At 38.6% G+C, this 27838-nt stretch overlaps 5 protein-coding genes and 1 long non-coding RNA gene across 7 annotated transcripts; 3 read left to right on the forward strand and 3 right to left on the reverse strand.

The window, feature by feature from the left end:
- Positions 1 to 916: 916 nt before the first annotated feature.
- On the forward strand, positions 917 to 7238 carry LOC111804232 (ycf3-interacting protein 1, chloroplastic). Of its 2 annotated transcripts, XM_023688964.1 has the most exons (6): positions 918 to 1297; positions 1383 to 1427; positions 1576 to 1689; positions 2413 to 2493; positions 6592 to 6756; positions 6971 to 7238. In XM_023688964.1, the coding sequence occupies exons 1-6, from the start codon at positions 1031 to 1033 to the stop codon at positions 7058 to 7060; spliced, it is 762 nt and encodes a 253-aa protein (XP_023544732.1). In that variant the 5' UTR covers positions 918 to 1030; the 3' UTR covers positions 7061 to 7238. The 2 variants fall into 2 exon arrangements, with proteins under 2 accessions (XP_023544733.1, XP_023544732.1); XM_023688965.1 differs by lacking the exons at positions 6592 to 6756; positions 6971 to 7238 and adding an exon at positions 2765 to 3706 and having other exon boundaries at positions 917 to 1297.
- A 377-nt stretch (positions 7239 to 7615) lies between these two features.
- LOC111803119 lies at positions 7616 to 8410 on the forward strand. The gene has a single exon (XM_023687396.1). It carries the CDS (start codon positions 7616 to 7618, stop codon positions 8408 to 8410), a length of 795 nt encoding a protein of 264 aa, XP_023543164.1.
- Positions 8411 to 9097: 687 nt separating this feature from the next.
- Positions 9098 to 11946, reverse strand: LOC111803971 (galactan beta-1,4-galactosyltransferase GALS3). The gene is made up of 2 exons (XM_023688599.1): positions 10024 to 11946; positions 9098 to 9746 (listed from the first exon to the last, which is right to left on the reverse strand). Exons 1-2 carry the CDS (start codon positions 11601 to 11603, stop codon positions 9401 to 9403), a joined length of 1926 nt encoding a protein of 641 aa, XP_023544367.1. The 5' UTR covers positions 11604 to 11946; the 3' UTR covers positions 9098 to 9400.
- Positions 11947 to 12499: 553 nt separating this feature from the next.
- LOC111804279 (probable serine/threonine-protein kinase DDB_G0286465) lies at positions 12500 to 17614 on the reverse strand. Its single transcript, XM_023689027.1, has 6 exons — positions 16209 to 17614; positions 15844 to 15962; positions 15245 to 15778; positions 14651 to 15152; positions 14330 to 14556; positions 12500 to 12954 (listed from the first exon to the last, which is right to left on the reverse strand). The coding sequence occupies exons 1-6, from the start codon at positions 17187 to 17189 to the stop codon at positions 12831 to 12833; spliced, it is 2487 nt and encodes an 828-aa protein (XP_023544795.1). The 5' UTR covers positions 17190 to 17614; the 3' UTR covers positions 12500 to 12830.
- On the forward strand, positions 12846 to 14388 carry LOC111804286. Its single transcript, XR_002816503.1, has 2 exons — positions 12846 to 12971; positions 14253 to 14388. It is a non-coding gene; the product is annotated as an uncharacterized LOC111804286 (long non-coding RNA).
- A 751-nt stretch (positions 17615 to 18365) lies between the features above and the next one.
- On the reverse strand, positions 18366 to 27592 carry LOC111804281. Its single transcript, XM_023689029.1, has 13 exons — positions 27288 to 27592; positions 27066 to 27199; positions 26009 to 26152; positions 25417 to 25547; positions 23598 to 23828; positions 23298 to 23476; positions 21384 to 21484; positions 21096 to 21248; positions 20284 to 20339; positions 20144 to 20201; positions 19074 to 19194; positions 18866 to 18976; positions 18366 to 18787 (listed from the first exon to the last, which is right to left on the reverse strand). The coding sequence occupies exons 1-13, from the start codon at positions 27295 to 27297 to the stop codon at positions 18681 to 18683; spliced, it is 1536 nt and encodes a 511-aa protein (XP_023544797.1). The 5' UTR covers positions 27298 to 27592; the 3' UTR covers positions 18366 to 18680.
- Positions 27593 to 27838: the final 246 nt, after the last annotated feature.

Below are 27838 nucleotides of genomic sequence, written 5' to 3' on the forward strand. Positions count from 1 at the left end.
CTCTGTACTATGCAATTTTTTTTTTTTTAACAGAGTGACTAGGCCTGGACGACTATTTAACAAAAACTCAGGTCTCTGCAAAGTTGTAACACCATATATGTGTGTTGATGCCTACCTAATGTCGGATGGTTAAGGAATTTGGTGACTTGATGACAGGGGAGCAGGCGACTGAATTCCCGGTGAACTGTGGGCATAACTATAATTGTCCTAAGGTAGCAAAATTCTTTGTCGGGTAAGTTCTGACCCGCATGAAAGGCGTAACGATCTGGGCACTGTCTAAGAGAGAGGCGCGGTAAAATAGGCATGTCTGTGAAGATGCGAAGTACCCGCAGACCCTATGAAGCTTCACTATTCCTTGGGATAGACTTTGAGCCTTTCATGCGCAGCTTAGGTGGAGGGCAAAGAAGTTGGTCTAAAAGTATCTTGTCTATGTGTTATGTAGAAATTTATCGACAATTATTCAAGCAACTTAATGAGGGTGATGACAACCAACAAATGTTTCTTTGTCCATAATGTCCTAAGCCATATAATAATTTCCTTCAATATCTAGTCACTCTCGTCGGGGTATGAACATAGTTTAACATTCAATTCATATCTCTCCATACNTCATTATCTTTGCTACTTTTTTTTATTTTTCCCCAAATGGGTCGAATGCTTTTTATTTCTTTTTTTAATTTAATTTTATTTTNTAAGCTAAGATTTTTTTTTTTTAATTTAATTTTATTTTTGGGTAACTTTTTTTAGAACCACATGCTAAAAGGCATCTATTCCACTGTTCAATCCGATTGTCTTGGGTGCTCAATAGGAGAAGATAGAGAAGGAAAGGACGGAATTGTAATCCAAGAAAAAGTAATTTCACCTCTTCAACGTTAAAAAAACCACGGTCTAACAAACATGTTATTTTATTATTGTTTTTTTTTTTTTTTTCCTTTTTCAGCACAATTTCCCCTAAAATGCCAAGTGAACGCGAAGACCTGTTACCAGATATTACTACAGTCTGTTGTTCAATCTCTATAATCTGCAGATAATAATGGAAGTCATGGCTCTTCAACTCCATCACTTCCCCCTGTCCCCTTCTCCTTCGTCTATCAAGCACAATTACAAAGCTTCTCGTTGTTTCCGCCATCTTCCCCATCCCAATTATGCGTCTCGCCACCATCTTCCTGTTTCAAGTAGCCGCAATCGACGGGTTGTGGGCTGCGTTGGCAAGGAAAATACCCAATTGAGTCAATCATCGTCTACCGAAGATGAACAGCCAGACGCCCAAGACCTAGAATACATTCGTCAGATTCAAAGGGTCTGCTGTCTCTTTCTTCTAAAGCATCCCTTCTTTCTTCTCGCTTCTAATTCTTTAACAAGCTTTTCTTGGCTGCCTCCTCCAGGTCTTGGAACTTCTCAAGAAAAATAGAGACATGCTCTTCAATGAGGTGACACACCAGTTTGTGTTTTATACAATTCTCGATTACTATAGTTTATTCTGCATTATTTTCTTTATACTCTATGCTTTCTTTTTGTTACTATTTTAGATTATTCACCTTATTCCTCTCTTTCATTTCGTATTCTTGAATTTAGTAGGTTAAACTTACCGTGATGATTGAAGACCCCCGGGAAGTTGAACGCAGGAGATTACTTGGAATTGACGACGAGGATGCCCCAACAAGGGATGATTTAGCTATCACTCTTGAAGAAGTGAGAAATTTTAGGTTCTCAAATTTTAATATTTGATGATGAGGTTCACAATTTCAAGGCATATATTCACGTGTGATGTTTACAATCTTGATCTGAAATCAGGCAATTATATGTAGCTAGAGAAGATTGGAAAAACGAGGGAGCGGATTCTTAAAAGTATTTGATGAATTTAACGAATGTAGATAGCTTCTTCTGATAAAGTATAGATGAAATTAAATTTCTTACAATTGATGTGCCTACTGTCTATTGACATTTCTTTATCTTACAAAGTTCAAACTGCATTTATAAAAAAAAATAATGTGAGTCTTATTGCCGTACATGTGACATGTATACCTTTGTTGTGTTGCCCTCCATGTTGTGTTGAAGATTGTTGGGAGGGAGTCCCACATTAGCTATTTAACGGGATGAAGGGATGATCATGTGTTTATAAGTAAGGAATACATGTCCATTGGTATGAGGCCTTTTGGAGAAACCAAAAGCAAAGCTACGAAGCTTATGCTCAAAGTGGACAATATCATACCATTGTGGAGGTCATGGTTTCTAACATGTTGCCCTCCAATCATGCGGATGTTAGCTTTGATGTAGCTAAGTAATATAACTAACATAGACACAGGAAAAAGGAGATGTGGTAGAGCAGAAAGAGAATCGTAGTAGTAGCCTCTGTCGTGAAGTTTAGTATTATTTTGTATTGTTAGTATTCACTTTCATTTGTTATTATACTAGGTCAATGAAGGAAAGTTCCCGAAAAATAGAGCAGCTCTCCAAATGCTTGCTGAAGAGATGACCAATTGGCCCAATTTGGAGGTATTACCTGTTATTTGTCGTTCGAGTTTTGAAAATTTTGAAACTTCGTGCTTGGCCTCATATAGTAAAACTTTTTTAAAATTAGACTTGAGGCTATATTTGGTTGGACTTCAACTTCTCACATAATAATGCTATCCTGCTGAGAGTAAAACGCTAATTACAAATTGTTTTGGTGATTAAATGTGATGGCGCTAAATCGTCTTTATTCTAGAATGCAGAGGCTGATGGGTCTTCTGACTATTTACTATTGTTTTGGCTCTAAATACTGTAGTTTGCTGTTGTATGGCCAATACCAATCATCATTTGGTCTACAGTAATAGCCCTGTCTGTGAATAGCTCGATGAAGAGAGAGAACCTTAGTATGATCAATGGAGATCATGGCTATTGGATTGACGAGGAGATGTCGATGGATAATGGGCAATAACAGAAAAAGTAATTCTCCGAGGCCGTTTTAATACTACTTTTCTAGTGATATTTTGATTGTGATTCAAAAAATTTCTCCATGACACTTCAAACAATTCCAATTATCACCAAGTTTTCATTTAGAAATAAGGGCGGGATTTCTCAGAGAAATACGTGAGGAATAGCTTAATCCCAGATAAATACGTGAGGAATAGCTAACTATACGTGAGGAATAACTAACTATGTGTGCTTTTCCTGGGATTGATTGGGATGGAAAGGATGAATAACTAACTATGTGTGCTTTTCCTGGGATTGATTGGGATGGAAAGGATGAATAACTAACTATGTGTGCTTTTCCTGGGATTGATTGGGATGGAAAGGATGAATAACTAACTATGTGTGCTTTTCCTGGGATTGATTGGGATGGAAAGGATGAATAACTAACTATGTGTGCTTTTCCTGGGATTGATTGGGATGGAAAGGATGAATAACTAACTATGTGTGCTTTTCCTGGGATTGATTGGGATGGAAAGGATGAATAACTAACTATGTGTGCTTTTCCTGGGATTGATTGGGATGGAAAGGATGAATAACTAACTATGTGTGCTTTTCCTGGGATTGATTGGGATGGAAAGGATGAATAACTAACTATGTGTGCTTTTCCTGGGATTGATTGGGATGGAATGGATGGTAGGGTGGATGATTATTAATAGTAAAGGCTAGACAATTTATTATTCAAATATCTAAATCTTTTTTCCTAAATTAGTTAGTTATCTTTATTCTTATAATACCTTAATCATTTTTTTAAAATATCTAGATATTTTTATTCCTAGAATACCTCAATCATTTTTTTAATGGGCTCTCAATTATTGGGCTTGGCCCTATTGGGCTAGTGATAATATTCAGCTAAACCAACCCTTTGCATTAGGCTAGTGATAATGTTTTATTCCTATTTGGCTAGTGATAATATTTGCGGTTCCCTTTGCATTAGTCCTCGTTTGTTGCCATGTTGAGCTGATAGCGAAAACCCTCACATTTGTCAGTATTTAGCTCTCTTGTAAACAAGTTTGTCACTTGGTCATCTGTATCCTTCTTTGACGTTCTCTCTAATAAAATGGTAATGCACCTCCACAATAATAAAATGGTAATGCACCTCCACATGCTTTGTTCTGGCATAAAATCTTAAATGCTCTGCTGAGCGAACCACAAATTGGATGTCGCAATGAAGTGGTATAAGAGAGTCAATTTTCTAATACAAATCCTCCGTTAAGAGTTTCAGCCATGTATTTTCTTGAGCTGCTCCAACCACTGCTTTGCACTCCGCTTTTGTAGTCGACAATGATACTATTGGTTGTCTTTTGCTACACCAAGAAATTGTTCTCAAACCGAGCTTGAACACATACCCGGTGCTTGATCTTTGAGTATCATGATATCCTGCATAGTTAGCATCACTGTATCTAGCTAGCTTGCAGTCTTTGCTTCTTTTGTACAGAAGATCATAATTGATTCTACCTTTGACATATCTCGAGATCTGTCGAGCCGCATCCAAATGACGCTTCTTTGGACTTTGCATGTACTGACCAATGACTCCAACTCCATTTTCAAATCCATTTGGTTGGTTCATGTAGATCTCCCAGTCCAACTCTCCAGGTAAGAAAACATTCTTCACGTTAATCTCCCATAATTTTCAATCTTTATTTACCATAAGTGCGGGAGGAAGCTGTACGATAGTGATTTTTGCCACTGGACTAAATGTCTCATCATAGTCTAATCCATATCGTTGAGAAAACTCTCGAGCTACATGTTGAGTCTTGTATCTCTCGATTGATCCATCTGACAGACACTTGTAAGAGATGAGTTTGATATCTCCTCGTCTTGGCACTAGTTCCCAAATTTGATTTTGCTAAAGGCTATAATTTCTTACTCCATTGTCTGCTGCCAAGCCATATTCTGTGATGCTTCTTCATATGTCTCTAGCTTCTTAATTTTGTCCTATAATAGAAGTATTGACATACTCTTGATTTAGCTTTTGGATTCTTTTTTTACCGTCTAAGTTGTTGATGTGTCATTTATTTCTCACCGAGTTCACTTGATTGAGTCACTTCTTGTTCACCAACATTAGTGTCACTTGCACCAATAATCCCTAGACATGTGGCCCTTCTCCGTGCAATTGTAACAAATGCCTTCAAATCTCTTCCCTTGAAAGTTCTTGTTATCGTTCTTTTAAGCTCTCCTCGGTTGCGCAGTTCCTTGATGGCTTCTTTCTTTGTCACCATTTTTGTATCCATGTTTGGTAGACGATTTATTGTTACTCCGACTTTCACTTGTGTAGAGTGCTTATTCTTCACCTTATGTGATGTCTCCCATTTGTTTAGCCATGACTTCTTGGCTCGCTAGCAAATTTTTAAACTCTAGGAGTGATGGTTGAGCAAACTATCTTTGTATAGCAATAATGAAACTTCTATATTCTAGGCACAATCTGTGGATAATGATACTCTTCATTCGAGCTTCTCCAATGACGGACTTTGGGTCTAGTTAAGTAATCTCCTGGCAACTCGACTTGACCCTGTGGAAGTACTGAGAAATCGTCAAGTCACGTTGTAAAATTGATAAGAGCTCGTTCTCCAGAAGTTGTAGTCTCGTATCGCTCTTCTTTGAGAAAAATATCACGAACATGTCCTATACTTCTTTCGTTGTCTTGTCATCCCAAATGTGTTCTAATATCTCTTCTCCAATAGTGGTTTTCAAGGCAAACATTACTCTGTCTGCTTTGATTCTTCATTTGCGCAAGGCACAATTAAAATCATCCTCTTGCAGCGTAGTTTCACTCCCGCTAACGACCTCACAAAGGTCTTGTTTTTTAAATAAGTCATCATGCATGTTGCCCACGTGTTGTAGTTGTTGTTAAGTTTCTTGATTCCTCCAACGATGTAAAAATCACCCCATGTTGGCTATACCTCAATAATACCAAATAAGTTCTTTCGACACAAAACTTGCATAGTCACGAATTACTCAAGACACAAAGAAACTCACTCACTAAGAATCTCAAGAAATATCTTTGATGGAAGATTAAACAGAGTTGCAACCATAGAGCATACTAAGAATTCCAAACATATAACCTACACTCACTCTGATACCAGATTGTTGAACAAATTCTTTTTGGTGAACACTCACACTGTGTGCTTTGGATTTCTTGGGACAAAAACCTTGTATGGTGGAGTATTTATAGTAGAGGCTAGACAAATTATTCCTATATCTTAATCATTTTCCTAAAATATCTGATATCTGAGTATGTTTATACCTAAAATACCTAAATCATTTTTTTAAAATAAATATACATACTTCTAATTATTGGGTTCGACCCTCATTTTTCTAAAATAAATACTTTTGTCTTATATGCATGATTGTGCATACATGCTTAGCCATGAATGCCTGAGCTTTCATTAACCCCATGGATTGAATAACAACTTAAGCAAAGTATTAACTATTGTCTAATGTAATTATGAGAAATGGTGTCTTCTTGTCCACTTCCCAAATATGGAAACAAATTTCTGGTTCAAACAAGTCGTGGGGATTTTTATTTCTGCTGTTTATATTATCATCTGATAAGGGCCGTTTCGCATGGTTTTGGCTCCACTTTAGATTTTCTTGACATTTTTCTTCTATCCTCGTTGATTATGTTACTCGTACGTGTAGGTTGAGGCACCTAAGAAGAAACGCAGTAAATCTTTATATGCAAATGTCACAGACACGGGCGTGAATCCTCGAGAGGCTGCAAAGAGACTCAACATTGATTGGGATACTGCAGCTGAGCTTGAAGATGCCGACTTGAGTGAGGACCCAGAAGTGCCTGCAGCCGTGGTTTGTTTTCTTTGCCCATCATCAGATACACTACTTTTAGTCCAACTTATTTATTTTGATAATTCACTCCAGATATTATGGATTTGTCACTTCAATGCGGTTAGGAGTGTACTGGAATTTTGTTAATGGTAACTGAGAGTCAAAATCGTGAAAAGAAAATTTTGAATGATATTACACCATTGCTGATGAGGAATCTAAAATTGATTTGATGCAGGGATATGGAGCACTGTACATAGTGACAGCGTTTCCAGTGATAATTGGCATCTCAGTAGTTCTTATCCTGTTCTACAATTCTCTTCAATAGTGCTTCTACTATGTGGCAATAGACGTGGCTGATGATTGCCGACTGTGGTGGTTGTTTCTGACCCTTCGCGACTACGAGAGTTTGTTATGCATTCAATTCCAAGTAAGGGCCAGAATGAGTTATTGATGAATTTATAAGATGGGAATTATTAAATGCTGAACCACGTCTTTTAAGTTTCTCTCTTGCCGTTATGGCGCTTGATCACGGAATAAAATTACCTGATAAAGAGTGCGACTAATACCTCATTTGTTGCATTGCATAGTGGGCAGAGTGAGTGGTATAAGTCCTCATACTTTCCACGAAATGCTTCGATGCATTTTTTTTTTTTTTTTAATACCTCAACCGTTAAATATTAAAACAAAAACCGTCATATTTCCTTGCTGCTTGCATGTTATATCCAAGTCAACGTGGTGGGAATTAGAAAAAGGAAGGCGAAGAACATGCAAATCATTACTAAACAGACTGCCCACCACGTCCATGTGTTGTCTTGTTGTTGGTTGAAGTTTAAAGGCCTTCCATTCCATTCCAAGACAACAATTTCAATCAAACTGCAGTATGCCTGCCATTGCTGATAAATTAGAACCTTTATCTGTTGGCACCACTGGCAGAAGGTACGAACTCGTTGAGGATGTGGTTATTGAGGTGTCAACGCAATTCAAGTTGGAAAGCTACAGTGCCCCCAACTCGGCTTATTCATCCCCTCCGTTGGGCAGTGGTGCGGCAGCAAAAAAGAAAGTCCATGATGGGGGGCGGGGGCTGAATCGGAGCAAATCCTGTGGTGAAGGAAGGGGTAGGGCACTGCCGCATGGTCTTATTGAGAATAGAGTAATGATATGGGAGAAAGGGCATAAGCACAAAACAGAGGAGGGGAAAGCGAGGCGTTTCAGATGTGGGGCACTGTGCTTGTTGCTACCAGTGCTGGGAGGGTTGGGGTTTAAGGTTGGGAAAGGGAAGGAAGAGAGAAAGGAAGAGGTAGAGGAAGGTGAGGAGGGAGGTGGGTGTATATCCATTTCCATAAGTCACAGTCGAGTTTCTTTGGAAAAATTCGAATGTGGCTCGTGGGCTTCGTCGGGCATGGTGGCTCATGAAGATGGGGAATCGATGTCAGGGATGGGGAGCCTTTATTTTGACCTGCCAATGGAATTGATAAGGAACAGCGTGGGTGCACGAACACAATCACCAGCACAGACCGCGTTTGTATTCGATAGAGATGGGGTGGGAGTTCATCATCTTCCTGTGTGGACCAAAGCAAAATTGGCGGAGGAATCGGGAGCTGCATCTCCCTGCGTCATTACCCCACGCTTGCGCAGAGCCAGAGAAGAGTTCAATGCTCTTTTGGAGGCCCATTGATTTTTTCATCGCACACACTATTCAATTTCATTTCTTTTTCAAATGTTCAAATCAAAGTTTGTTACACAAAAGGACGCTACACCAATAATTCAATTGTCTTACTCTTCCAGTCCACGCAGTAATGTTTTATTATTGTTGTTCTTGATATTCTCTTTTGCTGATGTTAAATCACTAAATAACATTTTCATACAAATTCAAGATATTAAATAAAACATTTAATTGAAACACGTATTAAATACTTGAAATGGGAATTTTGGTGGGAAATAGAAAGAATGATTATAAGAAACCAGAAAAGAAAGCTTAACCTGGGATTCCTTGAATTCGGACCCGATTACAGATCGAGTAGAAAAGACATTCATAAATTATTATTATTATTATTTTTTAAAAAAGAAAAAAGGAATATTCCAGATCACATGCGAGTGTGAGTAAGTGAGGTACACCCATTTTTGCTTGTGAAAGTGACATAGCATACCAAAACTCTGCCTTTGTTTGCTCAATTATTATTATTTATTAACCCATTCTAGTTGTTGTAGAAACAATGTAATTATTCGGACCCACAACTTTCCCTACTTTCTATAACTAAAATTAAATCCATGATTAAACAAATCCCATCTAAAAATAATTGAATTCTATGCCCAAAATTTCCTTGCCGACACGACCACCTCCACATCAGCCTGTTATATATAATAATAATAAACTGTGTTTTATTTGTGATGTAAAAATGTAATATAAGCACACAAAAAAGTGTAGAAAAATAATTACAACAAGTGGGTAACAAATAAGAATAAACCCAATCCCCCCCTCTTCTACTGGTGCCCCCAAATTATATATGAATTTTTATATAATATACAGTCGGAGTGAGCTGTAACCTGGAACCGATCATTTCGAGCTCCAACCTGCAACCTGGAACCTGGAACCGGTTGATCACTGACGAAGAGAAAGGAAGCAGAGCGGAAATTAGGAGAAATGAGAATGAATGGTTGTGGTTCATCACTGGCGCGTGGCCTGTAACCTGGAACCGATCATTTTGAGCTCGAACCTCTTGACGGCAGGAGCGACGAGACGCATGGTGGTATCCAGAAGAAAGGGGGTGTCGTCGAGAGTGAGTTGGGTTAGATTGGAAAGGGAGCGGCAGGGCTCCCTTCGGTGGGCAATGGTGCCATGGTAGTGGAAGTATTTGATTTTGCCCTCCGTCTTGTGTGTGGTCTTCCCAGCTACATTCTCCGACATGTGCACCCCCGTCGCAAACACCCTCCGCGGCTGTACTGCGTACTTTCGGTCCCTCCTTATTCCCCTTTTCACGTCCTTGTATACAAGCTTTTCAAACCCCCATTTCCTGCAACCAAGCCAACCATATCCATTCATTCATTCATTATCTTCATACATATTCTACAATGCCAACTTAATCCACTACTATCGTTATCTAAACATGTTACCATTCTCTATATGCAATCAACGCAATTTCCCCAAACTAAACTAATATCAGCATCAAAAAACTATCGTCCCCCTAATCACGCACTCTTTTTGCATCCCCCTAATCACGCACTCTTTTGGTGTCTTATGCACAGAATTCACATTACATCATCGTATAATCATCGTATAATAATCCGTACCTGTAGGTTCTCCCCGCATCTTCTCTGAGACACGTCTTGCTATTCATGGGCATTTGCTCAATTGTAAACTGAGCGTAGTCTGAAAGCGAATCTAGAACTGATTTTATGGTGCTTTTGGGCGGCACGTAGATGAACTCGTCAATGTCGAAGAAGAACATCCACTTGGCCATAAACTTGTAGCGATGCAAACAATCATTCACCACCATGAATTGGTTGTGGTAGTATCCATCGAACCTCTCCTCCTCCCTGATGTCCTGCAACGTCACATAACCCAATTCCATCCATGGCTTCAAAACCTGGAGCACTTCCTCGTGAACCCCACCTGCATCGTGTATTACGAAGTGGGATCTGACCCCGAACAGCCTGACATGGTAGGCCAGCCACTCTCTCACCCTCTGGGGGCTCAAGTTCCCATACAGAGACGACCCACAGTAGAGATAGTCGTATTTGGGGCTGGATGTGAAAAGGGAAGCGTTCATTCCTCCGGGACTTTCTGTCAACACCTCAATGGTGTCGGTGAGGTTGAAGTTGCGGTCTCCGCCGCCGGAAGTGGAGGCATAAAGGAGCAATTTTCCACCCTGGTTGTCAGCATTAACAGGGTGAGGGAAAGTACAATTGACGACGACGACGGTGTAAACACGACCATAGCCCCAATCGGGAAGGATCTTGAAGGCGGAGGCGTTGATGGGGTTGGAGGGGTGGAGGAGAGGAATCCACTGGCATTGGTATGTGGGATGTCCAAAGACGTGAAGAGGCTTGGAGGCTAAACCGACGATGGCGAAATTGTCGACGCCGCCTCTGTAAGCACCCATGGTGATGAAGTTATACGCGGCGGCACCGTAAGGACGAAAAACGCGCCTGAGAATGCCATTGGGAAGAAGCTGATCTGTGGGGAGGGAGGTGGAGGGGTGGGGGCTGGGAGGGGGTATGGAAGAATGGAGTGTTGCCGATAGAGAAGAAGAAGAAGAAGAAGAAGAAGAAAGGGAATCTTGGGTGGCGGAGCAGGAGCGGAGATCGGAGATGGAGAGGGTGAAACGAGAAGGAAGGAACTGGAGGATAGTAGCGAGAGCACAGAGGAGGAGGAGAGCGGAAAGAAAAAGCTTGAGCTCTGCAGCATAGTTAAAAATAACTCCGACATACATCCTCCTTTCTCGGTCTTTCGCCATGGTAGGAGAGAGAGAAAGAAGGGAGTCTGCTCTGATGGAAGGAGCAGAGCAGAGCAGAGCGGAGCGGAGAGATGATGCGAATCCACACCCCACAATCCAGTTGGGATTTAGGGAAGCAAAGAGTGAAAGGAGGGAGGGAGAGTGGAGAAAGGTTGGATGCGATATTATTGAATATGTGAACTGTAAAAAGGAAAGCAAAAAATTGAGAGAGAGAGAGAGAGAGAGAGAGAGAATGTCCAAAAGGAAAAAGGTAAAATACAAATAGGAGTTGGACCTTGGACTTGGAATTGTTGTGTTATTGGAAAAGGCAAAGGCAAAGGCAAAGGCAAAGGCAAAGGTAAAGGTAAAGGTAAAGGCAAAAGCCCTAATGGCGGAAATGGAATTCAGTGCCGAGATTAGAGCGCACAACCTCATTATTACTACCCTTCATTAATCTCCACCTTCATTAACCTCCACCTTAATCCCGCCCAATCCCATTAATCACGTTCATCTTCCAGAGTAGAGCTGCACACAGAGTGCAGTAAAGTAATGAGACAATATATGAATAATAAATAATAATAGTAATAGTAAAAAGAGGAGAAGTAGGAAAGGTAAAAGGAGGACCTACAAGAAAATACGACGGTAGATGGAGGGCGTGAAGTGCAAACATGGGAATAGAATGATTCGGTGGCGGGGTGATAGGGGTTGGGCCCTGCCCCCACACCCAATCCTGTGCTGTAAACCTGTAACGGGAGGAACCTCTCTCTCATTTTCCCACTGCATGCCTCCCTTGGATTGATTCGCGTCGTCGGTGCGTTTTCTACCCCTCTCTTCTTTTGTAATAAAAATTTACACCCCTATTAATTTGACATAAAATAAAGTCCCCTTCAAATGTGAATACAACCATTCCTCTTTATGAAACAAAACGCTGTATTTATCCAAATGCTCTTCTAATATTAAACTATACCACCTATTAAATGCAAGTTTAGTTTTTTAAAACTAAAATTAAATCATTAAATCATTCTTAAATGACATTTTCAATAACAATGGAATGAAATTAAGTTTGACATTTAGTATTTTAGTTTTTAAGAATTTAAAAAATGATGTTAAATAAAAATAATATTTACTTTTATTAATATATAAAATATAACATATATACACATATATATTAAGATTCAGGTAATGGTGTATCGAGGTAGTATGACATACTGATGTAAATATGAATAATAAAATTAAACTAAATTAAATATAGAAGTAGAAGTTATAAGCTTGATTTTTAAAAACCAAAATATTTATTAAATAATGTCGTGTCCATAAGAGAAGAGGGGATGGGAGTAAAGAAAATCACTGAAATGATGCGGTATTACAAGAATTCTCTTTCAAAAAACATACGTATATATGTAGAAAAAGAGAAAACATAAAAGGGGGTGGTTACAAAGTAGAAATCATTTACAGTGAAACGTGTAGTTAAGATGTTATGTGCAGTTTGGATAAACATGATGCAGCAGTTCAAAGTTGAGAAGTTGAAAAAGAAAGGTAAAAGAAGGCCCAAAGAGATGATAAGAGGTAAAAGAAGGTGGTTTTTGTAGGGTTGATGGAGGAAGAAGAATGAAGACGGTCCTCTGAAGCAAGAACTCGTGCTTCGGACGTTGCTATTCCTTCCTATGAATGTGGCATAAAAGAGGCCCGCACCACGTCCTCAATCGGAGCTCCGCAAACTGGACACTTTCCCCCTCTCCATTGCAATTCCTTAGCACATTTCATACAGCTACACATGTGTCCACATCTGCACCAATACAATAGGTAGTGTGAATGTTTGATTAATCCACCACACCTAAATGGTGTGAAAGTTATCTTATTTATAATCAAATAAATTATAAGGATATGGAAATAGTAATAAATGGAAATAACAATAAATGGAAAGATACCTATGGTAATAAGGAAAATATCTAATATTTGCCTTATAATAAAATATCAAATATAATATATACGCGAAAGTATAATTTATTACTAAATATCCTTAACACCCCACCGCAAGCTGAGCGTCGGATTTGAACAAACGTGAAGCTTGGATCTGAAAAATTCAAAGTGGTTGAGAAACACTTTTCGTGAAGATGTCAACAACCTGGTTCACAGGAGGCGTAGAGAAACACTTTCTTGGCCATCAAAAATTGCAGAGGGATTGCTGCTTAGCGGCGATGCTGCCTTGGCTTCGGCGAGAATATGTCTAACCCATGAAGAGGGATTGTCGCTCAGCGACGATGCTGCCTTGGCTCTGGTGAGAATATGTCTAACCCCAAGAAGTAGAAGGGGAAACCTAGAGCAAGGGATAAAGACATGTTGAAGCCGGAAGAGTCGCCACATTGGGCGAAGGAGCCAATTTTGGCAAGAAGGGCAGCCGGAAGAGTCGCCACATTGGGGCGAAGGAGCCAATTTTGGCGAGAAGGGCGGCGGCAACTTGGTTGGCGAAGATGCCAGTGCGGCGCCTAGATTCCAAAGGTGAATCTCTGCAAAAGGTCGATAGGCTTATCGAGATTCTGTATATTTCCGAAGAGAAATGCTGATGAAGATCCTAAGATTAGGGTTTCTGTGAAGGATGAAGGATAAAGGGAAAATTGAGAAGAAAATGAAAGAGACTATGTTTGGAAAAGGTGAGGTTGTATGTACAGAGTATGGTGAAGGATGATTTGGAGGTCAATAGGGTGGAGCCGAAGAGTAATTAATCGGCTCCGCCTGCGGTAGCCATGAAGACTGCTCCTGCGGCGTCAAAGCCAGCAGGGGTGGTGGAGAAGAACAGTAGAAGATTTCAAAAGCCATTGAAAAGAAAGGATCCGGGTTGCTAAACCAAAATGGCTCTGATACCATGTGAATGTTTGATTAATCCACCACACCTAAATGGTGTGAAAGTTATCTTATTTATAATCAAATAAATTATAAGGATATGGAAATAGTAATAAATGGAAATAACAATAAATGGAAAGATACCTATGGTAATAAGGAAAATATCTAATATTTGCCTTATAATAAAATATCAAATATAATATATACGCGAAAGTATAATTTATTACTAAATATCCTTAACAGGTAGTATATGATATCATCATTATTCACACTCCTTTCACTTTTAAGATACATACATACATATAGATAGATATAGTTACCTATACAGTAGTGAGTCAATCTGCATGTCGTAGCAAATACAACATTTGCGCTTTCTTGATTTCTCTTTCTTGGATTTCCTCCCTCCTCCTCCAACTTCACGCCGCTTGATCGAGTGCTGCAACATGAGCTGCATGTCCATGCAACATTTTATGGATTTTCTCAGTTCCGACATCTCCTGGTACAATTGCTCCATGTGCCCTCTTAAATCGTATATCAGTTCCATTTCCTGAATTTTACAACAATTGCCACAGTAAGTAACGTCATATTATGCATATAATATATATACACACACATTCAAGAACACCGCTCTAGCTTCTTACAGTGGATGGATGATGGGTTGTTGAGACGGGGGAAGAGCGTTGGGTATTGGAGGAAAATTGAGGTTGGAAAGGTTGGGGTGAGGAAGTAGATGCGCCTCTGTTGGAATCTTCACCCATCTCGTTATCCAGCTGGTAGCTCCATGAGCTCAATATTGACGGGGATGGAAATTGCAAAGGAGATGCAGATTGATCCAAATCATCGCTTGCTTCTTGATATTGAGCGCTGCTAATCAAGCTTCTTTCATCACGATCTTCTTCTTCTTCTTCTTCTTCTTCTTCTTCTTCCTCTTCCTCTTCGTTATCACTACTCTTTGGTTGAGTGTGTCCTTCTGAGAAACACCACAGTTCTTCTTCTTCATCTTCTTCATCTTCTTCTTCTTCTTCTTCTTCCGCTCCATCATCATATTCTTCTTCTTGCTGCGTTTGTCGCTCTAATCGAGACACCATCAACTTGTCCATTCTTTCACGAAACTCACTCGATAGAAAATTCGATACTGTTTTCCTGCATCCATCCACAATTCAATACCATCTTAATTTCAACTCAACACATAGCTAGATGATGCATCAAATGAGTAAAGGAATGGAACGGTACACCTTTCAATAAGTTGACGTATTTCTTCGTTGGCAGAATTGGAGTCGAGCATTTGCTGATACCAAGATTTCCTGCGGTCTTCCCAATAACTTCGAGGCCGAGAAATATCAGCAAACCAATCGTAACTGGTTCCCAAGTAGTTTTCATCATAACTCTCTTCTGCTGCCTCACTGTGATCTTCTGCTTCCCATCCATTGATAGAGTCTTGTGAATCCAAATTCAAATTAGGCCTATCTTGCCATCTGCCCTCTGAACTTGGAGGATCAACTTCTTGTTCTTGTTCTAGTTCTGGTTCTTGTGCTGGTTCTTGTGCTGGTTCTTCAATTTCCTCTTCATTGAAATGTTCAGGAATTGGATTAATGCCAACCACTTTCTGGTTATTGCTATCCTTATCATTATCATTGTCATTATCTTTTGTGTTGGTGGCATGAGTATGAGGATCAGTATCCAACTGGTTTTTATCATCATCATTATTGTCCAGCATCTCTCCAATAGGGCTTCTTGCGCCATTCTCACCAGCTCCACTAAATCTCTCCCTGCAGGATGCATGCCACATAAAGCCAAAATCCTAACGTATGTATTGAATTACAATTCATTATACCTGAGATGGCTGATGGTATAAGCTCTATGATTCGCTCGAGGCGTTATTACAAATTTTGGGCGCTTCTGCTCATCTTCCAATGCCATTCCACGTTGCAAAATCTTAAGCCGAAGTAGCGACTGCAGCATCTCACAACCCGCATTCCCAACAATAGTCAAATTTTACAAGCATCCATCTTTCTTTCTTTCTTTTCTTTTTTCTTTTTTCTTTTTTTTCCATTCTTATGAGATTAGATAATTTAATAAGATGTAAGGTAGAACAGTACTGATTCACTCCGTAGAGATTAGATTAGATAAGAAAGTGATTAAAAATGGAGAAGAGATGATTAATATTGTAAAAACAAAAAGAATGGAGAGAAAACGGACCTGGATGCGGCCACGTTGGGGGAATTTTGAAACGGCTCGACGCTCTACCAATGTCTCGAGCTCTCTTTGCCTGTCCCGCTCGATTTGCAAGAGTAAATCGGCAAAGGCCTGACGTCCTCTGATTCGGGGAGAGTATAAAATATGAGAAAGGCATTTGGGCTCTACTTGGTATCTCAGAATCAGAGTGGGATTTGAGGAGGATTCATTGGAGTGGTCGTTGTCTTCGACCCAAGATGAATGCGGAGGCTTTGCAGCCGTCAATGTCAATCTCCTAATGATATCCACCACGCGCACCCTCTCCCTTTCTCTCGCATCTGAAATCTGGCTTTGCGTGAAAGAGGGTGGAGAACTGGTACTTGTTCTGCTCGAATGCCAATCTGCAAACACGTCTTCGCTCCCGAGCCCTGCATCGTACCTCTCGTCGCCAAAATCCCCTGCTTCCAACGAGCATGCCTGCTCCTGCTCCTGCTCCGTCTCTTGCTTGACCGAACAAACCGAAGGGGTCGCGTTCGCATTCGCATTCGCATTCAAACCGACGTTAGAGGAGGAAAAATTTAGCCTCTTCTCCCATATCTGCACGAGAGAAGATGCTCCTAGCTTTGATGAATGGTTCTTGTCCGTACCCGTTTGAGGAGTAGGGGAGGTTCGTGTTTGTGGGTTGTTATTATTGTTGTTGTTTTGTGGGTGATTAATAATGGTAGACAAAGTTTGACATGGATTGGAGCGCCTGGGAGCGGAATCATGGTTGGTTCTGGGGACTCGAAAATTAGGAATGACGGGGTTGGGATTGTGGTTTTGATTTCGATTTGGGGTGATTGTGATGCAATCGTTGAGGCGATCCATGACCAAAGTCTTGAGGTTGTTGCGAAAACGAGCAACATGGGTGGCGGTGACATTGGGGTCTCGCCGCCGGTTATGGTCTCTGAGAACGCAGCCAAAGGGTGAGGCGGAGGAAGAAATTTCGACCTCCGAAGAAGCCATGAAGAATGGGTCACCCAGCGGAAGGGAGGGACGGAGGATGAGCAATGTTTGAGGGAGCTGGTTGGATCAAAACCCCATGGAATGAAGAACAAGGAAGGCGTTAAAGGAGAGGGAATAAGACATTTTGGTTGGGACGGAATTATGAGAAACCAATCCAGAAAGGGGGGAAGTGGGGGAAGGAAGATATGAGGGGAATGGCACCGAAAAGAGAGGACGCCATTTTGAGGCTTGTAAGATGGAAATCTCTGGCACACGCTCAACCTACCCTAAATTAAGCATCCACAACAAATAATGTGGACCTAAATATGTCTCCGCCCTGCATTTTGTGAACAATATGTACCAAAACGGAGACGTTGGTTTTCAGCCGTTGAGCGCGTGCGGTCCAAATATAACTAAGATTGAAATCCAAAACCAGACCTTGGGGTCCATGGCGGGAGGTCAGGGAAGGCTTTTTTTATTATTACTTTTCTCCTTAAATTATCAAAAAAACCTATTAATTATATAATTTATTTCAATTATGACTCAAACTTCTTAAACTTTCATTTTTAGCTTACCCTTTTATCATCAAATTTATATGCTTCTTTCATTTATAATTTTTATCCCAACTCTAACTTCCAATTTTTTTTTTTGAAAAAAAATATATATATACTTCAAATTTTAGAGATTAAATTACAAACTTTTCAAAATCACTTAAATAATTGAAAGGATGCCTCCACAAACTTCCTTCACAATATTCAATATTCAATTTTTAAATTTTTGAATCAACACACATCCAAATTTTTAACGGGCATTAGCAAAGCTTAAATTAAGTCCATTGAATGATATTGAATGCTAAAGTATCATATCAAATAGAATAAGAATATTAAACTTTAATTTGGCAAGTAGATTTGAAAGTAGGTTTTTATAACTAACACACATCGTCTCCATTTTTTTTCTCTGCAACCTATATAATCTTATTGTGTGCCATCCCGTGTCATGTCGTGTGTGGTTGTACAGTTTGGCCAATGTTCTATTACTTTTGAAGGATCAGGCCAATTGGAATATGTTGGCCCAAAGGCTCCTTAATTTCGTGTTACATCACAAGTACATTGTAAGTGTTAAGTATTAGGTTATAGTAATTTTAAGAAAGGAAAGAGCGACATTTTTAAATGAATTAAGAAATTACAAGTGAGATTAGAAAAGTAATTTTATATGAATATTACAATGCAAAAATGTAATTTTATATGTATAGATTTACAACCTATGCATCTCCCAACATGATTCTGCCAAAAAAAATTTACAATGCCTTGGAAGAAAAGGTAAATTAAACAACTGAATTGCTGATGGCCTTGCAATAAGAAATAAAAACAATAATAAAAAAGCTGCTGATGACCTATCCGCTGAGTAACTTTCATTCCTGACTGAAGCATATATAAGTAAAAGCAAAACTTGGTTGAAGGTTAAATTATGATGATTTTGAAAAGCTGGCCAGAAATCCTCGTGCAAGTTCACCTATGACCTTGGAAAGCTCACATAATGAAGTCCTCCTTGTGACCCAAGCCATGCTCCCGAACTATGATCTCCACAGCCTAGGTATCCATTCTGCTCTCTCGGAAATCCTGGAAGAAGTTCAATAGAAAACAATATAGTAGAAGAAGCGTATAAAGACGAAAGAAACAATAGAGAGCGAGCATTACTTCCAGCCCTTCGCCAGCATATGGTTGAGGGGACAGCATCAACAAACTTATCCTCAAAGATAAGTTTACCAGACTTGATATTCCATAGACGGAAGTTGCAGTCTTCTCCACCTAAAACCGGAATATGTTTAGTGGAAACTCTAGTTTTACCAGTACCCACGAGATTTCTGAATATAAAAATATTGAGCCTGCACTAAAATGATAGTACCAGATGCAACAAACGTCTCAGTGGGATCAACTCCAAGCTGTATACGAGTATGTGAATTTGCGTGCCCATCATAGGTTTGTACAGCACCTCTCTGGATAAGGCGATGATCATAAAGTCTTACCTGTACAAACATGAATCCGGCAGGCAAAGAATTTAAAATGAGTAAATGAGAACAACACAGAAATGTGTCAGGAAAAACAAGCCCCCGATGCATTTTATCAATGCCAGGAGGATAGATACGCCGGTGAGTAGGGAGGTTATGCCAACTGAGGGAAACTTTGCGTGAAGAGAAGACATAAGGAGTAATTTGTTAAGTATGGGAAGAGGACTTGCAAGATTGGAAACTGAAAATATGTGGCTGCAGCATCACACTTTCGGTACTGTTGTGGATGATTGGAGGCAACCAAAACAATTCAAGGCTGGCAGAGCCATAGTTTTTAACAGAAACTAAGAGGGTTGAAGATACTAATCAAAACATGGAACAAAGAGGCTTTAAGGGAGACCAACTTCTATCCACTTAACTTTCAAAGGAGAAACTTTATAATACAAAATGGTTGGATGAAGGGGCTGAGAACACTAGCTCTTTCCGTCAAATCATGACCACAAAGACTGTTGACAAGTTCCTAAATGACAGGGATATGGCTTGCTCCCTCACTCCATCCACTTGAACCCCATTTCTAAAAAACGAAATGCTAACCCCAGAGGCTCCTTTTAATAAACAGGAAATTTTCAGTTTTTCTTGCTTTCCACTCTCCGGAGAATTTAGTATTCTTTGAGCACTGGTTTCTTTTCATGTTCTCAATGGAAAATCTAATAATATGCAGAGCGAACCATGGGAGGAGAAGGTAGAAAGTGGGCTCGTATCAAGGGAAGAGACCCAAATCTCTCCCATTGTTTGATATTTTACAATTTTCCTTAAGTATAACCATTGTCATATTTCAGCTAAGAGCTCTATCAAAATAAAAACTTCATCGATGTTCTAACTACTCAATGACACAGTAATTAGTTACACAGGCATATATTTATTTACCACCTTTCAACATACAATTTAAAGAAGAGTGCACACTAACCGATCCATCCATGGAGCTTGACAGAAAATATCGGTCATCAAACTGAAGCGACACCAAGCTAGTGGATAATGGGGAAGGGGAAAGAGAACTGTTAGAATTTTAAATTTGTACAAAGGAAATGAATTTAAATAGAGATCTACCTCGATATGGAAGAAGGCATTTTAACCGTACAAGAAGGATAAATGTTCCCAGTGAGCTGCATGGAAAAGTAATCAAAACGTCATATATAGTTTTATTACCCAAAAAAGCACATCTCCAAGAAGTTCGCAGAGATCATGTGTGCAAATTTGATAGATATAAATGAAATGTACACTTTGGGGGTTCGGAGGGGGGAGGGATGTTAGCCACCTAACATGAACAATTCACTGAAATTACTGAGAATTTTACTACTCAGATTCACGCTAGACAGAAACTGCTACTACATACCGGAATTAAATAGCTTTTCAGCATGTAAAACTTTTCAACAATCACAAACTATTACCTAAATTCCTGTTCAATAAAGTTTTCCTACCTTATCCATGGTTTTAGTCGTAAAGGAGTTAACATAGACAACATTCATCATTCTAAGTTTTTTACTTTTGAGAAGCTTCCTCCAAGACTTTGGGTATAATTAAGAAGACGATATGTACTACCTTTACCGGGTGTGCATAATGTTTGGTACACCTCCAGTAATCTTAAGGACGAACTATCTAATTGTACAACATGACAATGGTAGCCCATAAGATATTAGACATCTTACTTAGGTGGTTACCATAACTAAATCCCACAACTAAACGGATGATTATAAAGACATCTGGATTACAAGACTGAGCCAATCCACAGTGGTTAAAAGTTTCAATATCTTAAGACAAAACCTCATAAGTTTTATTATTTATTTCACCAGGAAACAAACATTGCATATTGAGATTTGAAAATATAACACAAATTTCTAAAACATATAAATGCTATTTACCTTATACCATTGCTGAGAAGACGTTCTGGAGTCTCTATCTACGGGTAAGTAAGGAATTCTATGCCTTACAAGTCTTTTACATACTCCCTGTCTTTCACGAGTATCAATTGTCACAATCATGCCATTTCTAAGTCCACACAGAACAACATTTTCCTGCAACAGGTTATCCAGTAAATTAATATAAGATACAGTTCCACATCACACAAGCAAAGGAATAGAATGCAAAGGCCCAAAAGAACTAATTATTGGGATTTTAAATGCAAATGACAGGCATACAAAGTGAATTACCGAATGAATGAGTTGTAGCGCAAAAATGTCGCTTTTACCATGTAAGATCCATGATATCCTGCTGGTTTCCATATCAACTGAAGCAGCTCCCATGTTCGTCCCTGCAGAAACCAAAAGAGTTGCATGATAAGTACTTAACAGAGAATGGGCTAGAGACTAGAACGCTAGAGAGAGAGAGAGAGAATCCAGTGACACATTCCTCTCCCGTATCTGCTCATCAATAATCAAGTTCATGGTACTGCAATTCAAGATTATAATTGAGAACGATAAGTACCATATTGGCAATAGGATCTAGTTCCAGTTTAAAAAACACACTAGGACAAAGAAAATTTAGTTGGAAATCAAACACACTAGGACAAAGAAAATTTAGTTGGAAATCAAGAAGAGATGAAATATAAGGTTTTATTCGCATCCTCCATTGTTCTTTTAAAGCCTTATATCAATGACAATGGTAGGGCGTGCTAAAATTCACTTTACTTCAAACGAAGCCACTGCCTTTTCTAAAACATTTTGCAACCAGGCTTGTGTATGACTTGGAGATTGTTTTTACTCACCAAAGCCTTCTTTCCTCAAAGAACAAATGCATAAATCAGCTCTTTTTCTATGCAGGCGTGTAGAATATCCAACTTCCATCTATAGGGATAAAAATGTTTCTTAATTTATTCTACGTGAATTAACATACACACACTGACCCAGTTCAATACACACATTTGGAGAAGCAATAACAAGGATGGATTGGATAAAACTAAGCAAAAGCCTACTAAACCTAAGGAGCTACAGAAAAGTTCCTTGAATATGTATGAATCAAGGAGAGGTCACAGTTAAAGAAAATGCTCGTGTAATAGAGTTAAAGAAAGGTTAAAAAAATGATCAATCTGCTAAACTCCCCAGGGGTAATCCAAGAACCTAAAAGTAACCAAGGAAGAGGAGACGAACAATATTCTCCCAAAGAGTGGAAAAGTTTTTATCAACATCTTCGGAAGTTCTATATCTCTCCAACCACATTCATTTCCCACAGAATGCACCTCACTGCATTGAGCCAAATAATTTTAGCTTTTGACTTGAGCAAGTCACCAGTAAGAATAATCCTATAAAATTGAGGAGATAGATATAATCATATAAACCCTAGCCAAATGGTTAGAGGAGAAGAGCTAGCACTAAAAATATTATGAGGTGAAACTAAGTCTTAATGGGAAACAGATTCTTCCTTGGAAGAAATCCTAAACAACATATCCAAGGTTGCTTCGTAAGAATCCTCAACAATATCATCCACCAAACTACCAAAAGGTTGTAGATCAAGTTGTACACTACTTAAACTGATCTTAGACCCATTATCCGTGTCAATAACACCATAAGGAGCAATCTACGAAGATTCTTTAATCTCAGATGAATGTTAAATAACATGAATAAAAAGGATTTCTTCAGGGCCGAATTTCACTTATTAGATTCTACAGCTTGAGAAATGAACTTTGGACTCCCAACCTGAGCAATCATCTGAATTTTGGGAAGACGGAAGATCATAAACTTTTTTCCTTAATCTTCTGAGAAAATCAGGGTTTGCTGTTGATTTTTTTTCTTTTTTTTTGGGGNGGGGGGGAGAGAGAATCTAATTCAAGCCAATTTTTGGTTCAAATGGCCAAACCAAATGGAGCAAAACACCACAAATAGAAATAAATAACCAGAACCATGCATCTCCATAGCGTAGGAAAGTGTTTTTTAAAGATTATAACATATACAAACAGAACAAACAAATATCAATGGAAGTAATGTCATATAATCAATCTGTTGAACCTCATAGCCAAAAATATATGGGGAGCAAGCACAAAAGCTCTCAAATATTAGAATATGGTGCATTTGTTAAGGATCCGGATCCAGCATGATAATAAGAATACAGGGACCAAAAGAAACACATACCGATCACAGCTCTACCTCCACTGGATTCACAATCAGCCGTCCAGATGGAACAATTGAAAGAAGCAACCTCGTGTATCCTTCGTCTAATGACAGGAATGCTTCGATTAAAATCCAACGGTTCAACAAGATTAAGAACATAAACCGATCCACCAGATGAGTCAGATCCCAATGTACTTATTCTGGTTCCTCAAGTTAAGGCACTAAAAGAGAAAATAAAGGCATTTATCAACCCAACCCCCCTGCAGATGGGGCCGGGGGAAGAAGAATAGTGGAAAAGAAATCTAGAAAATGAAAGGATACAGTGCATGTTGGATATCAGAAACATCATCATGGACCAAAGGGAAGCGCTTCTTAAACAACTTTATACTAGATATGTTCGATGACATTTGCAATGAAGCACCAGAAAGTTGCCAAATATCTCCAGGAACTTCTCTAACCATTTGGTTTTCTCCAGCCAATGGCCAAACAAGTTCTGGACAACAGTTTACTCCACGCTCAATATGCTGATCACCCTCTCCAACTCCAAAAAAGCTGCAAGATTTAGAAATTCAAAGCATTGAATCGTAATGCACTACTAATTAATTAATAAGACATAAAGATCAAAAGGAATGAATTCAGGATCAAATTTTATGAAAAAGAAAAAAATAAAAAATATTTATTTAAGTAAAGTGAAATATAACAAATGCAAGTGATGCACTAATAGTTAATCAATAAGACATAAAGGTCCTCGAAGCAAAAGGCTAAGGATTAAACACTTCATGGAAGGAAAAAAAAAACAACCGAAGTATCGATTTAAGTAAAATGAAACATTCTAAATGCAAGAGGGGTTTTTTTTCTTTTTTTACGAGAAACTATTTTTTACATGGATGAAATGAAAAGAGATTAATGCTCAAAAGTTACAAACTCCACGAGGAGTGAGTAATAAGAAAATAAAGAGTACAACAAAAAGCACGACAAATGGGACTAAAAATAATGAATAGACTGTCCAGAAAGAGGTTGGATAGAACACACAAAGACAATGCCTTCAAACGAGTAGAAACAAACCGATATGACCAAGGATTATTATTCTTGTTGAAAATCTCTTGATTAAAACAGGCTGTCAATGCAGAAACTTCTAGCCATATCAATAAGAATGATGAGGATGACAACTTGCTCCTTAAATACAGTAGAGGAATCTAAAGAATCATAACTAGGCACTTGGATTCTGTAAAAATTCAAAAAGCCAGCTTTAAATGACCCAATAAGACGATGTGACATCCAAAGAAACACCCATACAAGACTTTAACTACCAGTCCACCACTGCCTATTCCAAGGTATCAAAATTAAATGAATCAAGTTTCAAGAACCTTCCACCATCGATGTATTAAATGTTTCTTAACCACCAGCAACTCTTCATGCAAGGGACCTTATAATGAGTAACCTTTCCAAGGAATCCACATCAATAGATCTCCCACCAAGAACACTTCAAACAAGCTAACAGCTGGAACTATTCCTTTAACTCCAATGGCAAAAAAGACAAAACACCATTGGCAATCTCAACCAAATTTTACTCATTATGCACACATCCTCTCAACATTAGGACAACGGTAAAACAGAAAATTCTTCAAACCGATTCTTGTTGGAATAATTCCACAACCCCCTAGAATTCCAGGACAAAAATTCTAACACTCCCACTAAAAGAACTTCCACCAAGAACTCTTCAAACAAGGCAACAATTGAAACTATTCCTTAATTCTTTTGAATTCTAGCACTTTTATTTTACTTTCTCCTATGTAACTAACACACCCACCAAGCATTCCTATCATTTGGGCTTTATTCAATTTAGTCCCTAAGATTTTATAGGTTTCTATTTGGTCCATATTNAAAAAAAAAAAAAAAAAAAAAAAAAAAAAAAAAAAAAAAAAAAAAAAAAAAAAAAAAAAAAATCCAACCCAACAAAAAATGCCTCACACTGTTTTACACATAACTTTACACAAAGCTAACCAAATGGTCCGGACATACACAAACAAAACTAATCTGAATTGATTACCATTTAATAAAAAACTGGATTTAAAGATTAAACTCTCTTGCATTGTCCAAGCACAAATGCATTCACACAGTAGAGCAACTCCATAAATACCTCAAGGAGCCACTTATATTGCCCGTCAATAGAACAGTAGATTCCATTTGACCCTCCAGGGTGTGCACATTAATAGGTATTTCTTGCAAAGCACTATCCCCCATTCTATCAGTTCCTCGGTATTTCCAAACCTGCATAGAATATCTTGTTCAACTTATTATAATAAAGAAACAGAAAAATATTCTGCTATGTAGAATATACATTAAAAATTCCTGAAGGATATCATTGGTTTGGCAAAACAATGAAAAACGACATGATGATTGCTTAGAAGATATTTAAAGAATAAAACCAAATGGAGTTTTACATCTTCTGAAGGGTCTTCAATGGAAACAAAACAATCACTATCTTACACTGATTTAGTTATTTACCATAGCCCAAACCTACCAGTTCATAAAAAAGTAGAAGGAAAATGATGTCCAAAGCTAAGAGCTTCCTCATAACGCTTAGATTACCCTTCTTTCTTATGTGGTTTCCACCACAAACATCAATAAAATAATTCAACTAATATATTAAGGCCTAATTCGACATTCCATTTAAGTGAAATTGGAACAAGTGCTCTCAAGTTTAGGACGATCGTTGATAAGGAACATACCACAGGTTTGGATGCCAGTAAATTTTGGAATTCTTCCTTGAAGTTCCACTTTCCTTTACTGGAAGCAATAACATTACCATACAACTCCCTGGCTTGAATCAGCTTCACGGCTCTTAAATCTGCCTTCGAACATGAATCGACCATCTGTAGGGGAAAAGTTGTTTTTTAATGTATTGATATCAAGTACCTAATTATGATAAAATAATTTCTAAAGTGAGGCCAAAACTATCACATGACAGCACCGAGGACTATCATGAAACATTAGCTTACCAACTAAGAAAAATGCACTAGTCCTCGAAGTATACAACCTAAGGAAGTGAAAACAATAGCATAGTAATAGTAATACCACCCCAATTATCCTAGAAGAAAGCCCGTAAAACCATTTGGACCAGGTATTTTTTTCTCTCTCAAAACCAAAGACCACCTCTTTCAGACGAGAAAGAAGCTTCCAACTCCTCCATGTTTCAGTTTGAAAGGGAACACCAATCTAAACCTTCCCAAAAAGGTCTCACACTGAGAAAAAACGGCTTTAGTCGTCCCCAATTATTACCTTGCCCTCATTCATCAAGATTTGAAGGTTGTTATTCATTAGTTTTGTTTGAGAAGACGAGAGAAAGAAAGGGCCAAAAGGAGAGAGGAAAAAATGGAGGCTGGTTTGTGGAAACATGGAACTTCATTGATAAGAAGAAAATACAAAAAAAAAAAAATAATAATAAATAAAAATAAGTGCCAAATAATGAGCTTTTGAAAATATTATTTTAAAGCCCAGGTCTGCCCCCAAACGCTTGACAGTTTTTTCTTTTTTTCTTTCTAAAAGCGCTCCAAGAGGAAACTGACTCGACCCAGATTTAAGTCAGCACTACGAACCCTAGTCCTGCCCCACGACTACTAAGGAACCGCAAAATTCAGGGCCTCGAGTGATAGAGAAGTCAGATACCGTGTTTAATAAAGCAACTAAGCACGGAAATTTTGTGGGAAGCAGAATACGCATTGAAAAGCATAAATCCTAAACAGAAAAGGTGAAATTGGTAGTATCCAGAGGTAGAGTAATACACACCGGGGTGGGCTTAGAAGCTCGTTTGTGATGAGGGGCTGAAGAAGAGGAGGAGGAAGTGCGAGAAGAACCAGGAATTGGGCCCTTGAGAGGGAAATACCTGTTCTTCTGGACATCATAGTAATAACCAGGGAGCTCTGCACGGAAGTATGGAAAGCAAAATTTGACATTGATGAGAGATTGAAAGGAAGGAAATAGAATGAGAGCGGAAAGCAAAAGTGGAACCTGGTGGCATGACTATTGAGAAAGTGGTGGTGGAAGCAGCGTGGCGAAGTAGGAGTTGCAGTGGAAGAGTTTTGAAGCGATGGACTTTCGAAGCGGATGTTCAGAAGGGCAGAGAATTAGATGTTCCGATCCCGACTATCGCTGGGCGTGCCTGCAAAATATCGGATCGATTTAGAAATACGAATCATAATTTATAATGGAATGGATTGTTTTTTCGTATTAGGAAAAGGAATGCAAGATTTGATATGCCAAAATCTTTTCTACTTGATTCAAAAATAAATAAATAAATAAATTTTATCTCCAACAAAAACGGTTAAGCCTTCCTCAACGGTCAAATTATCAACAAGAAAAAAAACAAATAAATAAAAGAACTCCAGAGCTCAATTTTGAAGTTTATTTAAAAGCTTTTGAAGTTAAATTAATAGATGAATGGACTTGTATTTCTTATATGATGTTTATAATAATCAATCAAAACATACATGGAAAAGTAAATTTAAAGTTTTCCTTTCATGTTTAGGGTTCAAGTTCTCCTCAAATTTTTCCTTTTAAAA

The sequence above is a fragment of the Cucurbita pepo genome, chromosome LG10, assembly GCF_002806865.2.
Source record: "Cucurbita pepo subsp. pepo cultivar mu-cu-16 chromosome LG10, ASM280686v2, whole genome shotgun sequence".
Classification (NCBI taxonomy): Eukaryota; Viridiplantae; Streptophyta; class Magnoliopsida; order Cucurbitales; family Cucurbitaceae; genus Cucurbita; species Cucurbita pepo.